Below are 18,179 nucleotides of genomic sequence, written 5' to 3' on the forward strand. Positions count from 1 at the left end.
GTCATGGTTCTAAGGGAACTAAAACTTTTGAAACGGTCCCTAAGAATGGGTAGGGACAAGCAACTGTATTTCAAAAAGCACTATATTTAATCACACACACTGTCTCCAAAACCTTTTAAAATTAGATAGTGCTGACTTGAGATTCTGCTAAGCACATTAACTCTAAACAATTTCCACTTACCTCCATAAAAAATCACTGTGTTGTGTAGAAGAAGCTGAGCATCTGCTTTGAATTCCTCATAACTCCTGTACTTTCCTTCATTTACTTTCTAAACAGATTTTAATAGAATCATAAAGACAGGCATTAGGGTTACTAATTAACCACATAGTGGTATACGTTATCAATCAGTTTAGAATTACAAGAAGTGGAGTTGGGCACAGTACAATGATGGAGAACAGAATTTGGGCTCAGCTTCAGTTTCTGGGACACAATGTAGTGCTTCTCGGATAGGTCCCTCTAAGATAAACCTAACAGAACTCCTTTTTAAGCTGGTGTGAGTACAAGGCTTCCCAGCATAGGTAACAATCTCCGTAGTGCAAAACTGTTCTGGAGTATTCATTTGGAGATTTCTCTGTCCCAATTCCACTATTATTGTTTTCTAAAGGCAAAAAATAATGTCAAACTATGAGGAACCTACCTCTTGTATAGTTGGGACATCAACAGCTGTGTGCACCAGTCTGCGATACATGGGGTGTTTGTTATCTTTGCCTTTTTTGTTTAAATCGATAGCCTAAAAGCAACAAGAAAAACAATCCTCATTGAAAAAAGAATGGTAAAGCATACAAATCAAAACCAAACCTTAAGATTAAACATAATTATAAATTCATTATAAATTTATGTAATGTTTTATTTCAGCATTTGTCAAGAAAATCAGCAAGGATGGGATGCTCCTGAAATAAATAGGGCATGAAAAATATAGATTCACATAGAGAATCACATATATAGAAGACTGTGGATAAGAGTCATGACTATCTGTTAGATACGCACACAGTACATCTGAACTACCTGCAACAGTTCTGAAGAATACATGGTTCTCATCTAACAATAAGCATTCACTTTATTCAAACCATAACATCTTGTCAAATGTAATGCATTGAAAGGGAGAGGCCTTTTCAACAGGTTGTCAGAGTACAATCTGTATGTTTCCCTTGAACATTTCACTTCTGAATTAAAAGTTTGACACAGAACTTTTGACACGTTTTTCATGCAGTTATTTCATCCTATCACTTGGTGATAGACAAAGAACTCCAGCTGTTCAGGTAGAGAAGAAGAACAAACTCATGCAAGAAAGGAGCAGATAGAGGAGACCCTGCTGTCTCGTCAACTAATTCAATCCTAAGTTTAAAGTATTCAGAGAATTTCATAACCTTTTGCAATAAAGAACATGATACTTCAAAACTTACTCGTTCCTTCATACGGGAGACAATGAAACGCAAATAAGTGCTCATCTCTTGCTTGCTTGTGTTCTTCCTTTTAATGCTCTGAGGGGGGAAAGAATCAGCATTTTAATTCTGGAATTTTGGTCTTTAGTGAATGCATGGAAACTTTACCATACCAAATTGTTAAAAAAAATTCAGTGACAACATTTTAAGAATCACACTAGCCCAAGCAACTTTCTAATGTTCTCTTAGAGGATGTGAAGAACCTCCATCAAAATAATATGAAAAGAAATGAACTGCTGGATTTGATCAAGTGACATTATTGGACCAGAAGTTATTCCCTCCTCAAACACAAACAAAGCTTAAAATATCTTAAAACCAAAAGCTGTTGAAAGGAACTCCAGGGAGAATGTTGAAAGTGGACATGATATAATGACACGTTTGAATAACATCTTTAGGGCACTATCTTTCTCATTCCAAAATGGAATTAACTTGGATAGAGGTTCAATTTAGGGTTTATATATGTGCAAACCTACTTAGTACTGTTATGTTAATGAGCAAAGTCTTTCAAAAAAAGACTATGTGATGCACTTAAGACAAATAACGCTGCACAGATGATAGCATCAGAACACATTCATCCTCCCTCTATTAATCTATATTCCCTCTAAGATTTGCAGATTACAGGAACGAAGGGGAACCTCCCCTCTCTCACTTTCACTGGATACTGGCCAATATTCTTCAGGTGTATAACCCTAGGCAAGTTGCAGGAAGGAAAGCAAACTGCTGAAGCATGAAGTTAGCAGTCAGAGCAGAGATAAGCAACTTCACCAAGTCCAGGCAAGTCCAGGGTTGCATGGAATGCCAAAAGGATATCCACTTCCAGTTTTGAAAATCAGCTTTTTAAAAATTTTAAGTAGCACCCTAACACCTAATTTAAAAGTGAATTATGAAGACTTCCAGGAAAGTCAATCCATCCAACTTTGAGGAGGGGTAGATAAAAAGCATTTCAACAGCATGTGAATAGGAGGGCCTGCAAAAACAGCACTGAACCCTAGAGCCACATTTTCCCCACTATGGGAAATCCCTGACAAGAGTGGAAAGGCAAGAGGTTGTGTAACATCAAATAGCAGTTCCTTCATGCTGTTATAAAGAAGTTTTCAGTTGGCCCTGAAATGGAAGTGTGTCTAAGGTCTTGTGCATATTTTTCTACCGAGCAAATGTGATTAAAGCTTACCTTGACAGTAGTTTGCTAACCTTCCTATTAATCACAGACATGAAAAGCTAGTGTACATGGGATGATGGATTGATAGACAGACACAGGAAAAAAACTGAAAGCTTTTAAATTAAAATCTTAGTGGACAGGAACCAGTGTTGCAAAAAACAGAGCCTTCCTGCTTTTGTCAGTGAGAGGAAACCACAATGTGAGAAATACTTTAAAAGTACATGGTACCTCAGAAATGAGAAGAGAATTCCAACATAGACTTATTAAAAAACAAGTAATGCCAGACTAATCTTATCTCTTTGTTCGATAGGATTACAAACTTGGTAGATTCAGGGCATGCTGTGGATGTAGCATATCTTGATTTCGGTAAGGCATTTGACAAGGTCCCCCATAATATTCTTGCAAACAAACTAGTAAAATGTGGGCTAGCAATACTACTATTAGGAGGATGTGTAACTGGTTAATTGACCAAACCCAAAAGGTGCTCACAAATGATTCTTCTTCATCCTGAAATAAAGCGCCGAGTGGGATGCTATAAAGAGGACTCCGTCCTGGTCCCAGTACTGTGCAACATCTTTATTAATGATTTGGATGAAGGTTTAGAGGGCAAATTTATCAAGGTTGCAGATGACACTAAATTGGGAGAGACAGCTAATATTCCAGAAGACAGGATCAGAAATTACCATAACAGATTAGAGAGCTGGGCTAAAACTAACAAAATGAATTTCAACAAGGAGAAGTGTAGGATACTTCACTTAGGCAGAAAAAATGAAATGCAAAAATATAAGATGGGTGACATTTGGCTTGACAACAGTCCATGTGAAAGAGATCTTGGAGTCTTAGTAGACAGCAAGTTGAACATGAGCCAACAGTGTGATGCAGCAGCTAAAATAGCCAATGGGATTTTGAGTTGCATGAAAACGAGTATAGTGTCTAGATTGAAGTCATGGTGCCTCACTATTCTGCTTTGGGGTCAGACCTCACCTAAAATACTGTGTCCAATTCTGGGCACTATAGTTTAAAAGAGATACTGACAAGTTGGAAAGTGTCCAGAGGAGGGAAACTAAAATGATCAAAGGTCTGAAGACCATGCCCTATGAGGATCAGTTTAAAGAGCTGGGTATATTTAGCCTGCAGAAGAGAAGGTTGAGAAAATACCTGATAGACATGTATAAATATTTGAAATTTCATAAGGAAAAGGAAGCAGGTTTGTTTTCTGCTGCCCTAAAGACTAAAACTCAGACCAATGAGTTCAAATTACAGGAAAGGAGTTTCCATTTGAATATCAGAAAGAACTTCCTGGCTGTTCAACAGTGGAACTCTCTGCCTCGGAGTGTGGTGGAAGCTCCTTCCTCGGAAGCTTTTAAAAAGAGGCTGGATGGCCATCTGTCAGGGTTACTTTGATTGTGCTTTTCCTGCATGCTGGGAGTTGGAATGGATGGTCCATGTGGTCTCTTCCAACTCTATTATTCTATATTGAGCCTTATGTAGGTCAAATCTTGAAAAAAAAAACTTGTAGTTTTTACTTAGAATCCAATACAGGCTCTAAAATCAAAAAGGGGCTGAATCTCTTTAGAAGCTCAGAGCTTTGCCATCATCAGTGTATGATATAATGTACAGAGATGTTTTCAAATCTGAGGAATAAGAAACATATGCCAAAAGAGTACTTTGAAACCCAAGTAGCTTTATTGTAAATGCTTGGTATGGTTTTCCTAACCACAATTTCCTTTGTTGGTTTCTAATGTATGAAATTTGTTGAGTATCTTGGCTGCAATTCTTAGACCACTATTTCTTACTAGTTCCACTGAAGCTAGTTTGAATATTGTGGCATAAATCATTATTATTCAACAAAAATTATTGTTTTTGCAATAAAGCAAAAATGCAACAGCAAAACATAACATGACTCTATCTATTCAGTTCCCAATTCCAGCTTTTAAAACAAATTATGGTATGAGCAAAAACAATGTTGAGGAATACTGGTTGTTGCAAGCCAACATGTATGTCTGAAGGGCTACGTTTTGCCCACGAATACTTTTAAAAGCACAACTGGTTTTGTAATTTTGCCTCTCAGCCGTCAAAAATCAGAGCTATGAATAACTAGATTCCCCCAGTTCTACACTAGTATTATTGCACTGTTCCATCGTGCATTGAGTTCTCTTTCAGCTGTCATCTAGCAAGAAAGGATAGTTGGGCATGTTGACAATACATTTTGCACAAATTATTCTTTTCCAAATGGAAGTTTATTATTTTACATTATTTTTGCATATTTTCCTTTCTGCGAGGGTTCGCATAGCAGAAGTAAATAAATCAATAAACGGTTTATTTTTAAAAGAACACATTTCAGGAAGAAATACGTTTGCTGTATTGTCAAAGGCTTTCATGGCCGGAATCACTGGGTTGCTGAGTCTTTCGGGCTGTATGGCCATGTTCCAGAAGCTTACTCTCCTGATGTTTCACCCACATCTGTGGCAGGCATCCTCAGAGGTTGTGAGGTATACAGTCCGAAAGACTCACAGCAACCCAATATATTTACTCCTTTGAGCAATGAATCTGAAATAAGGTGTATCAAAATAATGTAAATGTGTACCCTGTGCTCCAACCCCTCCAACTTTAAAATGATACATACATTTCAATTTTCACACATTCACATACATTCTGGAAATAAGAAACCAGAAGAACTGAATTTCACACTGCCAGTACTATTCTGCTAGAAAGTTCTAATAACTAACCCTTAAATGCAAGGAAGTGTGTCAAAACAGCTCCCTCTGCCCCATTTCATGATAGTTTATGCTGGCAGAGATTTGCACTCTCCTAAGTGTTTTCTGGATCTAGACCCTGGATAAATTTGTTGTACCACTAACATGCTTGCAAAATTACATCTAATCCAGCATGCAATATTGCATTTTAAAGCTCCTGGCAAATTTCCCTGCAGTCAACAAATTTATATGTAAACATTCTTGTAGCCTACCCATCAGTTATTATTCTGTGCTCATGTTGTATACATTTTGCAAATATCAAACAATAACGTTTCAGAATAAGGTTGAGCATGTCAAATAAAGTTGTTCAAAGAATGTAAAACAAATTAACAAGGCTCTTCACAGTCTAAAAGTTGTAACATGAATTCCACATGGCCTTTATGCTTTGGTGACATGGCTTAAATATCTCCAAAATATGGCTCTTGAAGAAAGTCAGAAGGGGGAATCAAAGTACTAAATCCCTTTTGAAATTATCCAGGAGCGATCTCACCACAGAGTTTAAGATTCTCAGCATTTTTGTAAAGAGCAATATTCAGAGTTCTTGCTGATAACTGTGTTTCAACTGCCATGCTCATGCTGAAAAAGCCTACCATAACTCCAATCAAATATATGCAGTTCCAAATTTCAACAGTTTTACATTTATAGACATTGTATCTGCTAAACCAATTGATTTCAGGCATAGAAACTGCTTTTCATGGTCTCTCAGGGAATACAATATTTTAAGCCATGTGTCAGGGGGAATCCATGATACTTCTTTTTAAGAAATGTGTTTGTTAGATGGATGCATTTCAGGGGGCATGGATGACGTTCTGACTCATTCTCCAGTGCATGAGTGGTTTGCCTTTGTGAGTTTGAGATTTCCTCAGCTGAAAGGTGGGGGCAGTTGTTGAAACGAATCTCTTTAGCAGGTTGCTTCCATTATTATTTATTGCAGATAGTACAAAGAAAACCTGACTGCTGTCACATAGTGGTGTTAGGCTCCTTTATGGAAAAAAAATTGCTTTGGACAACACTCAGAATGGTCAAAAGCCTGAGATACGCTACTTTACAAACTTCTTTTCTTCTTGCAAAAAGAAAATTAGAAAGGGAAGCCACTACTGGGCCATGCCATTAAAGCGGGGAAACATGCTCATGAACAGAGGGTAAATCTTAAGCTTATTAGTAGAGACAGAAATATTTGTATATTTTATTCCCACCCTGACTCTAAATAAAGGCTAATTTTTTTTAAAAAAGAATGTGTGTAAACCTGGAAGATCTAACGGATGAGTGTAAAACTGATTTGATCATATCCCGGCATGGGATACTTAGGACAGATTGTTAAAGAGTTCGTCATACAGGAACTACTGCTAAAAGTAGCTTACCAGCTACAAAACCCATTTATGTCCAATACAAATTTCACCTTTTACTTAAAGTTCTAAATTGTCTCACATTTCTTGGGCAGTAGAAAAAATGAAGAGAAATACACTCTATCATCAAATCTGCTTTATCGTTAAGATATTTCCCCAAATTTTACTACACGGGTACACTAGTGCTCCTACACAATTCTGAACATGATCTCAAGAAATAACAATGCCTAATGCAGTTCTGTGTCTTAATGCCATAAACGTACCAGATCCCATTGGATTTTGGAAACTAATCAGGGTCAGCCTTGGTTAGTACTTGGATGTGGGGACTTCTGAGTATTCCTTGGCTAAGAAAACCCTATGGAATTCATGGGGGCACCATAAGCCAATAGGCAATATGAAGGCAGATATCTCAGATACACCTATCTCTACATAAAGTAGAGATAGGTGTATCTGGGTCTGGGCAATACCTGCTCAAGGGAATTTTTACGTATGCTATAAACGTATAAAGATTGTCCTGCAAATGTTTGTTGAATCAAACATTCCAAAGGAAATGAAGAAAAAAACATGTCTGAAAATTGATGATGCTAAATTTTGAACAGCCAAGGTCACCTTTTTGTCCCTTAAGACTTTGGCAATTCAATATCGCACATATGTATCTACTATAAGTTGCATTTAAGTTTTCATATATGCACTTAGTTGTTATTAATTTACTAAACCAGCTGTAACAGTGGCAAAGCCTGGATCATGTTGAATTCAAATAAAATGAAGAATATTTTTAAAAGCATCAAGTCAATCAGAGGAGAAGGTGGTGATGAACCCTTCCCCTGCTTCTGTTTCACCTAAAAACATCTTCTCTCTGTCCAGAGAGGTTTGTTCTGAATGTAGCATTCCTCGAGGAAAGAAAAGTTATGAAGGAGCATTTTCTAGGGGAAAATATGGCATAATTAGGAATAACACAATTGTACATTATAATCATTTATAATATGATAGATCTAAGCTCAATGATGACCTTTACTAACTCCCAAGTCAAATGTTCAGAGGAGTGGAAACTTGGAAAGGCAAAGATGGTACAAGATTACTGTGAAAAATAATTGAAAGCCATTTGGTCATTTTACAATTCCTCTGCCTCCTATCAGTGAAGTAGAAATGTCATGAAGCAGTTTTTAAAGAATCTATTTTTGGCTTTTCAGAACGAATGAGTTCGTGATAATGAAATCTGGAGAATATAACGTGAACTCTACAATTAAGTAAGCCTAATGATCCTGTCTATAATATGAAACCCACACTTGCAAATTTCAGTGCCAATAAACCAGTGGTGGTATTCATATCTTTCTTCACCAGCTGTTCCTCTGCTGAGTAGCGACTGGTATTTGCCACCATTAAGTAAAGCTTTACCTAATATGCTTGTTGCTTCACTACTGGCGTACATACTAGGACACCAATGTTAGGAGATGCAGCTGGCCAGTTTGAGGTGGGATGCCAAGTGACTTGCAGAAAAGCCTGCATAGAGTTGTTTTGCCAAATGGTACACAATCATGATTCTTGTTCTTTTTCAGGGCCCCACAATATATTTCTTTAATTGATTTATTTTGTATTTGTGGCCTGATGACAATGAAATCTGGAGAATGTGTGCTCATTCCTGTAATTATACTGATATTGCTCTGAGTTAGACCAAAAAGAGAGCCAACAAAGGAGCTACTGCACACATAATGGACTCCATGCCTAATTTTACTACATGGACTCCCAATGCTACTTTTCAATCTCTCACTCCCAATAGTGGGACTCTACTGGCACTGGAAATCTAAAAAACCAGATTACAAATGCCCTTTTTTAGAATAATCAGTATTTGGAAAATGCAATGAAGCTGGCAGGCAGCTAAGTGGATTAGTATTCTGCTGGACAGAAGAAGATGAAAAACTGAATAGAAAGGAAAGTATATGGGACCTGACAGCCCCATTGCAGAGTCTTTGGACAATGGCTCACTAACCTGAGGAAGTGGGTAACTTCCTTAAGATTGATAGCCAGCTTGTGAGGGTCCATCAATAAGCAAGGCAAAAAAGACAGAAAGAAGGTGTGTTTGGATAGATGCATATACAAGGAAGAGAATGGCCATTGGGAAAGGTGGTAGAGGGCTTTCTCTGCTCAGGGAACACTCAACAGGAGCTGATATAAGGTGGGAATAACCTCTTTCTCTCCAGCTGAAAAAATCCAAAGCTCGCACTATCCCCATCCTGCCCTCTCAACATTGGCTAGATTCATATTAGTACATTATGCTAGCACTTGCACTTCTTCTAAGACAGACAGACTCTGCCTTCCCTTGCCACTACTCTGAGCAAACTATTTTTCTAATGCATATTTATGGTCACCATGTCTGTGATCTTCTTTCTCTTGTGGCCACTGCTTACACTTGCATAATGCACCAAAACAATTTTTGTGCACGGTCTTCAAGTTGCAAAATTATGCTGGACATATCATGAAAGTCCATTTTTTAAAATATGAAAGTGGCCTGTAATTTCAAGCAAGAGGATGCTTCCTACAGCAGAAGTTACAAGGACTGCTCATTCACACATTCCATGCTTTTTAATACATCTTCCAGCACAGTATGCTATGCATATTTTTTATTTTTAAAAAAGGTAAATGGGGAAAGCAAAAGGGAAATCCTGGATTTTAATCCATTAAATTTTGCATATATGAAGTTCTCTCTCTCTGTCTCTCTCTCTCTGTCTCCCTCCCTTCTTTCTCATTCTTCCCTGTTACATCTATGACTTATTATGGGGTGAAGGAGGGCAAACTATCAAATTAGTAGATTTTGAAAAACTGAGCAAAAAAGGAAAAAAATGTTTGAAAAGTACTTTGTTTTATGGCAATATTTTAAAAAGTGTGATATACTGGCTTTGAATACAGTGTTTGAATAAAATTGTTTCTCATGGATCTCAGCCCACAATATTATATAGCATTTATAAACATCAGTAAAGCCCAGAAGAGAAAATGTAAGTATTTTCATATGGCATAACGCAAACCTTCTGGAGTACTTACGCAAATATGCACAGAGTGTTTAAAATTATTTTTTATATTCAATCTAGTTGTCTACATTTATGGGAGTATCCAAAAACTCATCTATATCTGGATATGGTTGGGCAAATGTCAAAAGAACCAAACATCCAGGAAAATGCAAAATAGAAAATAGCTCTGATTTATATACCTGTGTGTGTATTGTGGTTGTGTATGTGGGGATTCCCTGGAGAAATCTGATTTGTGTCCATAATAGCAATGCACCTTAAACTGAATTGAAGTGAGGTTGCTCTGGTATTAAAATGAGACATTGCCCAGTCAAGGCAAATATCGTTGGGAATGATTTGGAGATTTACTGGGCATTTCTGAAATTCCAGATTATGGCACTTTTTAATTGTTTCCAGGCCAATCCAGTAAAACATTTGATCCAACTGTTGTCAAAAGATGCTCACTGATTGCAGGCTCTGAAAGATTTTGCCCAGGCACATCCAGATTTGATCACACTTCTGGATTTGCATTTTACACATGCATTAATACTGTGATAGGCAAAGCTGGGTATTTCTCCTGGCCAGAAACATCTTCTAGAAACTATAATAACAAATACCAAGCCTCTATTCAGCACAAGAAAGCTCAGAGGTACTCACCCTGCAAACTGGGCATTGCCAGTGACTACTGCTGTCTCTAAGCCTGAACTCATCAGATAAACACTTGGAATGATATACACGAAAACACAGGTCACATATCAACACCTCTCCAGGAAAATGGCATTCAAAACAATACCAGTCATGAGTTTCTGTTTCCCAGTCCTACAAAAAATACAAAATAATTTGATAGAACATTCTGTCAATATCTGAAACAGCCAAAAACATTTTACATTTCTAATACTGCACCTCCTTTGTGGATTAGTCCAACTGTTTTCAGGGGGAAATATCCAAATCCCAAAAATAAATTTAAGGAATCTTAATATTAGAACACGACACACTTTTAAACTTTCAAGAACTCAGGCATTAAATCTTGTTTTAAGAGCATCTGGTTAGCATCACAAACACAATAAATATGACATGATCCCAGCCATTGAGAAAAAGTACCCCATCATTAGAAGAAATTGTTCTTGCCCTGCATAATAGAATCTTTGTATTAATCCCAGTGACCTTGTCTCCTTGAAAGATGATGAGAAAACTCCTTCTGCATTACATCAGTAAATTGTAATGCCTAACCTTTTGCTATCCCATCAATAAGTTCCCCCTTGCAATTAACATGAAGATAGGGATCCTTTTCTTGCTGTTTGAAGCAAAAGTTCAGAAGGGATCTGAGGACTGGCATCTGCTCTCCTTGCCTTAGGTTTTTTGAAAAGAAAGAAAAGGAGAAAACTGCTACTCCACAACCAATTCTTCCCCAGCAGCTGTGGCTTTCTCTTTAAAGTATCTATTCGTTCTATAAATGATGTATAAATAATTTCCCCTAATGGGAACTACTACTTTCGGAGACAAGACAGTTGCTCAGGAAAACAGATTGGTCTGGGGACAGTAGGTGGGGCATATATATCCATGACCTTGATGTTTTTTTTCCCAAAGGCCATGAGAAACGTGAAGGAAATGTTTTCATGTTTTGTAAAAGTGGTCTGCAGAACAAAATTCCTTCCTTTCCTCCCAGGTCTAACAGATGCAAAAAAACTCCCATGCACTAGTCTCAATATCTGCTGGAGTCATAATTATACCATTGCTTGGAAAGCTTACTGTTTTGGAATACATTTTCCGGACTCCCCTTGGCAGCATGGTGACTGAACGAAGTACTAAAAATAACTTCTCCAAGCTTTGAACTACATGTAATAGCCAACTTTAAAAATTCTTAGATTATCACTATAAAGTCTGACCCACTTCCGCACCCACTTTGGGGGCTCATCTGCCATTTTGTAGTTTGTTTTTCTCTGGTTGGGTTCAATTTCAATTCTTTCTTTAATACAGCTTGCCAAAGGCTTTAGGAGCATTCATAAGCAGTTTAAAAAAAAAAAAGCTGACCCTCTTTTCCTTCGAATGGGCACAATTCAGCCACAATAAAGTATCATTTCAAACCCTTTGCTCTCAAGGAGAGAAAGTTCAGCAATGAAGGAATAAAATGTACCCCAGTGATCTTCATCTGCTAATCTCTATATTTGGACTTAAATTGTATTCAGAATCAATATGAGCAGGATATGATCTAAAGTCAAGTTAAACTTCTATGCAGGTTAACTGAAGTCCCACTGAAATAAACTTACCACACACAACTATGATACGTAATCTCTATAGCCTACAGCTTATTAATAACAGATAATAAATATTCCAGTTGGAATTTCAAACCTTATACCTACCAGGGCAGTTCCATGTGCAAGCTCCACAAACAGGTGCTTGGGCGGCAAGATTATAAATGGTGTCTATAGAGCAGCCCAATAGCTAAGAAATGTACCCATCAGCCTTACACCTACACAGCCAAAATGCTGAGGTTCACTTCTCACATGAAGTAGTGCTTAGGTTAGCAAAATGTTTGCATTAATTATTGGTGTTTATATTTATGATGGCACACTTGAGGGATAAGCTGATATATGATTAGCACCTTAGTAATAAGTGGGGTGTCCCATTTACACAAAGATGCTGTAAAAGTTTGTATGAACAATTGTCACCTTGGCACATAGCATACGGCTGTGATTTCCATGATGGTAGGCAATCCAAAAGGTGCTCCTCTGATTGGGTAAATGTACATGTAAGGGCCTTGCAGAATCTGCCCATGGACTCAAAGTGGTCATGAGGATTTTCCTGCCCTGTGTACTTTTAAAGCACTGTTTGGCAGCCATCCCCAAGTGTAAACAGCTCTTTAGAATTCTATTTTTCTTCTTTAAAACATCAAATCTTTAAAACTTTTAAATTATTTTTAAAGTACTCACACTTATGTAATTAGATAATAAACAAGGTGATAAAATTGCAATGGTCAAGCCACTAATGGCATTTAAATCATGTACCGTAAGTTAAATTCCTGTTAAATTCCTCTATATCCATATAGAGATATATGTAAGAGCGTTGTTGCGAACTGTTATTAAGTTGACTTCGACTTTTGGTGACCCTATGAATGAGAAACATCCAAGTCACTCTGCCATTAACTCAGGACTTGCAAACTCAGCCTTGTGGCCTACTTGACTGAGTCTATCCATCTGCTAGGCTGTCTTCCTCTTCTCCTACTGCCTTCCACCTTGCCAAGCATTATTTAGACTTCTACTCTCTTTGGATAATTGCTTTGGAGAATGAAAGTAGATCTTTGATGCTTGGTCTAACTCCTCCCTTCTCCTAGCTGTTTAATAATTGTAACAGCACTCATAGAGTTTGACAGCTGCCAGGATGAGGAGTTCTGCAGAGCTGTGAGCCATTCGTGATCTCAACCACAGATTACAAGGAAGTCACTTATAGTATCTTCTAGCTTAATTGTTGTTAAGCACTTTTTCACGTTGCGTCCTAACAAACAAGATCTAACTAACTCAGGTATGCAGTAAGTGGTACACTCCAGCTTCATTTGCTGCAAAGCTCTTGCTCTGATGTAACCTTTTCTGTTTAGCTGGACAACATACTGGATCTGATCCAAGTTTGCAGCCAATCATCACCCACACAGGCAAAGAGTATTATCTTGCAGCCCAGGCTGGATTGATCCAGGTTACTGATACTCGAAATGACAGAGTAACTTAAATTTGAGCATCATTGTATTCAAGAGTGTATTGGTAATCAGAAGTTATTCACTGAGTATGCTCTTCATAAATGCATTTTAACTCAATGGCAATACATGCAACAAGTAAAGGCATTCTGAAAAGCATTTTGATCAATGAGACTTAATGATTATTTCTGGAAATATTTACAAAAAGAGATGAATGAGCACAGTCATAAGGAAGAAGTGAGAGGGCACACTGCATATGTGACCCAGTGGATACAAGACTAATCTGAGTGCCACTTGGTGGGACTTTGTATTTCTGATGTGATTTTCATTAAAAACAACAATAAAACAGATAATTAAAATGCCATTTTTATAATTAAAATTTGATAGAATAGAAGATCTATAGCAAAACGGAGGCTAGTAAAACTAATGCTAATGGCAAACAGGCAAACGTCTGAAAAATGCCTTATAGTAGATATCATGTGCATCCTCCACAGAAATTCAAGGTCCTTGTAAAATTTGTGTACATGATTATCTGTAAGAGATTTTCTTCACACAAGACATTATGTATTTCTATGACTCGACCATCTCCTTATGAATTTATAGCAAATACGATACTTCTCAAAATCGAAAAAGAACAAAAAAACCTCCTTTGCACTTGCAAACACTACCACCAGGTGTCATCATCTACTCCTAAAATAGCGGATAAAAGGGAAACCATTGCAAGTTCACATCTTGTGGCAAAACATGTGAGCAACCACTTCCAGCTCCCCAGGAGGAGGAGGAAGAAAAAATTAAGCGTTTAACTGTACTGGCCAAGTGCAGAACTGCAAGGAACATGGATGATTAGCATTATTAATACAATAACCTGAACACTGAAGGAGCAATAATCTAATCTATCCTACTGTACAACAGAAAGAAAATATAACAGGATATTAAGTCTACATAGTGCAAAAGTTGTTCACCTTGATTTTTGCTGTTGTCCGGGAGAAAGGCTGCATACTGTAGGCCTTTCAAAATAAAGAAAACAAAAAACAAACACATGGTCTCTGTACTGGAACCCATCTGAGGTACAAAAATTGAAACATGGAGATGGGGAAAGTACTGTTACAGATTGCATCCAAGCCACACATGTTTTCCCCAAACACACTGTATGGGCTTTTTTATTTAAATTCATTTCACCAACTTATCTTATGCTCCTGAAATTTTTACAGGGAATTAAATTATTAGGAAAACACACATTTGAAGCAGGAAAGAACTAATGTCTAAAATTATTCAGCATAACAGTGGAAAGAAATATCTTCACGACAGGTCCCATTATGGTATCAAACCCTTGGAAAACTGAAGATGGTGTGCCCTTTATTACGCATTATCAGGGACCAACTACTCTTCATATTTTGTAAATAAATTATGCTTTTGGTTTGTTGCTAAAAGTAACTGGACAGGTAACAGCACTGGCTGAGTAACTATGAAGCAAATCAAAAATCCCTGTGCAAGGAAAAATTCCCCAAATGAAAAAAATGGGCGAGAGTCAGTGTACTAGCAGACAGGGGGAAGCAACACTCCTGCAAGGAGTGAGTAGAACTCACTCCTTGCAGAACTGAGGCCCTGGCCCTGTGACTCTGCAAAGCCAGGCCCAGCAAGAACACCTGCCTGCCTCCAGAGGCTGGGGCATAAAAGGACCATGCCTGTGGGGGTCTCAGCCATCGAGGGCCTCCACCATCTTGCTCCCTGGGGGAGCAGGGAGGTTATATAAAGATAGGTTGAAACTCTATGGAGAGGGAGATGATGGATGGTGGTGGGGATAGAGAAGGGACCTATGTTAATTGCTTTAATATGTTTCATACATATGTCTATGTTTGATGTTTTTATAGTTTTAATTGTTTTAATCGACAGTTGTATGTTTTTTATTTAAATATGTGATATATTTTTATATATAAGTAAGGCATTGAATTTTGCGATTTATTATGTTGTAAACTGCTTTGAGTCCCCCCAGGGGTGAGAAAAGCGGTATAGAAATGCATTTAATAATAATAATAATAGTAATATCTGATCAGATGCTGCGGCAGGAACAGTTTTGACTCCAAAAGAAGTAGGGTGAATTTAATATGATATCATATCCATATGTGGATATGCAAGGGAATTATCAAATACAAATGTCCATGATTTTATGATTGTGATGCTATCCCTTAAAAAATATGGCACAACCACACTACAGTAATTCTTTTTTTTAGTTTAACTTTTCACAAATTGAATAGAACACAACCATTGCCATATTCAGCTTGGTTTGCCACCATTGCGTTATTCATTTATATCCCACCCTACTTCTCCAATACTGGGTCAAGGTGGCTTACACAATTAAGACAAGTACATGTGTTTGCCAGTGGGTTTCTGAAGTGTTAAAAGGCTTCCTAATGTATGTATTATCAGCCTGCCTTTTTTAAAAGCAGAAATGCTCATTTTGAAGATGAGGTGTATCATAGAATCATAGAGTTGGAAGAGAGAAAAATACACGAACTGATCTTGCCTATCACTGCTGGAAAAGAATAACTGAAAGACAGGGCTATTTCCCATGTTAAACGAGTGTTCTTGTACTTTCTTCTTCTTATACTTGTCTACAAGACTTTGAATTATGTGGAAGGGTTGCATGCCTTCTGCAATCCATGCAAGCACAGAAATGCCATAGAAAATTATATTTGCTGCAGAATCCAGCATTTCAGAAATATCAGTTCCCTTTTTTAGCTCTTATATGGTAAAGATTATGTGCAATGCCGATTAAAATCTACAAAACATGAAATATTTCAAATGGCCATGGGGTAGGGTTTCAATTTCATAGAAAGCTAATTTACTTTCCTTTGACTAGTTATGGTGTAAAAGTATGCCAACTAAGAAAACATATGGGCAATTTGTTTGACTTATACTAATAATTAATTATATCTTCTCAATAAAAATAATAATCTATCAGTGCAAAATACAGACAATCCTGGTATAAATATCTGTGAGGAGCGTCATAAGTATAACAGCTATTTGTAACCACTTCAGTACAATTTATTGCGAAGTTCAAGCATTGTGGCCCAAGTTAGTATGGTATGATTTCAAAACATGTAGATTTTGTGAACTATATCTCTCTGTAGGTTTTCAGGCACCTATTTCTTATGGAACTTACTACTTTTTATGACACTAGCTTTATTCAAGATTGCTGCTTTATCTTTCAAGTGCATAATTTTATTTAAAAATAGGGTTTTATCATTTATTTCTCAAAGAACCCTTTCCTTTGTTGCTTACCTGTAACCACAGTTCTTCAAATGATTGCCCGTGAACGCATGCATATAGATTTTCCTGTGTAGAGCAAGCTTAGATAATTCTAAAGCTAAGCATTTTAAAAGGCAACCTCAACATCTCCAATGAGCATTCTTCCTCTATTCTTTCTATTCTGTGTCTGCTCCCATTGTAGCAAGGAACATTTTCAGTAAACTGAGGGAATAGAGGGAGGCAGTCTATGTATTTAAGCACTGGACATATGCACTGGAGAAGGAAAGGCTAATTTATTCTCACCCCCAATACACAAAATACTCAGGTCTGGGAGGTTCCATTTTTTTCTGTACACAAATGCTATCCGTGAAAAACTTTATTTTGCAACTTTCCCCAAGGCTCTGGTATACTGATTAAGATACTGCAAGCATTCAGATTTAAATTAAAGTTGAAATGTGTCTGAGCTTTGTTTTTAAAGAATGTTCCAATTAATACGGTTTTTTTTTGCATGCAGTTGATTAGTCCCAGCTGGAGCAGACCTATTCAATCAATTATTGAATAATGAATCAACAGATAAATAAATCCAATGTTGGTATACTCTAGTAAAGACTAACAACAGGATTTAAATCACTATCAGAAGTGATTCACTATTTTTTTCAGCTTCAAGATAAACTGAATGCAACAACATGTAAACCACAGCTGCAGTTTTAAGCAGTATGACCAAGTGCTCTCAATCTGATAGGAAAGTATTGGGGCATCTAGCTGATTTTGATTTCAAATGGCCAAAGAGAGGTCCTGGGCTCTTCTAATCCATAAGACTAAGAAATAAACTGGCCACTCCTATTTCTATACCCAATGACCCTCCCAGCAGTAGCTCCTCTTATGCCATTCATCCAGGGCCCTTCACCAAAAGAGCATATGACCAGACATTCTTTGTCAAAGCAATTCCAACAATTACCAACAGAAAATGCTTCAGACAGGGGTATTTTATGGAACAAAATGGTACTTTCCAAATGACGTAACAGCAACATTCCTCCTTCCCTCCTGCAGTCCTCTTAAACTATCTATTCGATTTAAATAACATGGATGATCCAATGAATCACACTGCAATTCCATGCACTCATGGTTTTCTAATGGCAAATGAATGGTGTCAAATTAGCAAATTGCTTTTTAAACTCAAGAGACTTTATGCAAAAGCCAGTTATGCAGCATGCTGTTGAAAGGGAAAGATGGGTTTGTGTATCAGTAATTGTCATCTAATGTTTTTATTCTTTAAATTAAGCTTTAGCCAAAATACAGATATATAAACAATGTCTACGCTTTTGCATTAAAAATGTTTTGATTACGTCACCCCATTTTTATGTCCCTTCACTGACTTCTTGTCTTCTTTAGGATCCAATATAAGTATTTTAAAGACCTACATGATTGCTTCCTTGATCTCTACCTAGCTCAGAGTTTGTCTGTTTCCCCCCCTTAGTTTTGTTTCATCCTTTGGGCCCTATTGCTTCATACCCTTGGAACTTTCTCAAAATATCTGCAGAC

The 18,179-nt window shown here is 37.3% G+C and overlaps 1 protein-coding gene across 15 annotated transcripts in view; it reads right to left on the reverse strand.

Annotated features, from left to right (window-relative positions):
• Window positions 1-18,179, reverse strand: part of zmynd11 (zinc finger MYND-type containing 11) — a 96,539-nt gene that overhangs the window by 12,824 nt on the left and 65,536 nt on the right. For 9 of the 15 annotated variants that reach the window (XM_062957563.1, XM_062957561.1, XM_008112297.3 and 6 more), the window contains 5 exons: window positions 14,351-14,395; window positions 10,361-10,522; window positions 1,405-1,482; window positions 639-731; window positions 182-269 (listed from right to left, as the gene is read on the reverse strand). In XM_062957563.1, the coding sequence (XP_062813633.1) occupies window positions 182-269; window positions 639-731; window positions 1,405-1,482; window positions 10,361-10,522; window positions 14,351-14,395 (466 nt within the window). The remainder of the gene's footprint in view (window positions 1-181; window positions 270-638; window positions 732-1,404; window positions 1,483-10,360; window positions 10,523-14,350; window positions 14,396-18,179) is intronic. The other 6 variants (XM_062957564.1, XM_008112301.3, XM_003221934.4 and 3 more) reach the window with 3 other exon arrangements.

This window comes from Anolis carolinensis, chromosome 6 (assembly GCF_035594765.1).
Source record: "Anolis carolinensis isolate JA03-04 chromosome 6, rAnoCar3.1.pri, whole genome shotgun sequence".
In the NCBI taxonomy this organism is placed as follows: Eukaryota; Metazoa; Chordata; class Lepidosauria; order Squamata; family Dactyloidae; genus Anolis; species Anolis carolinensis.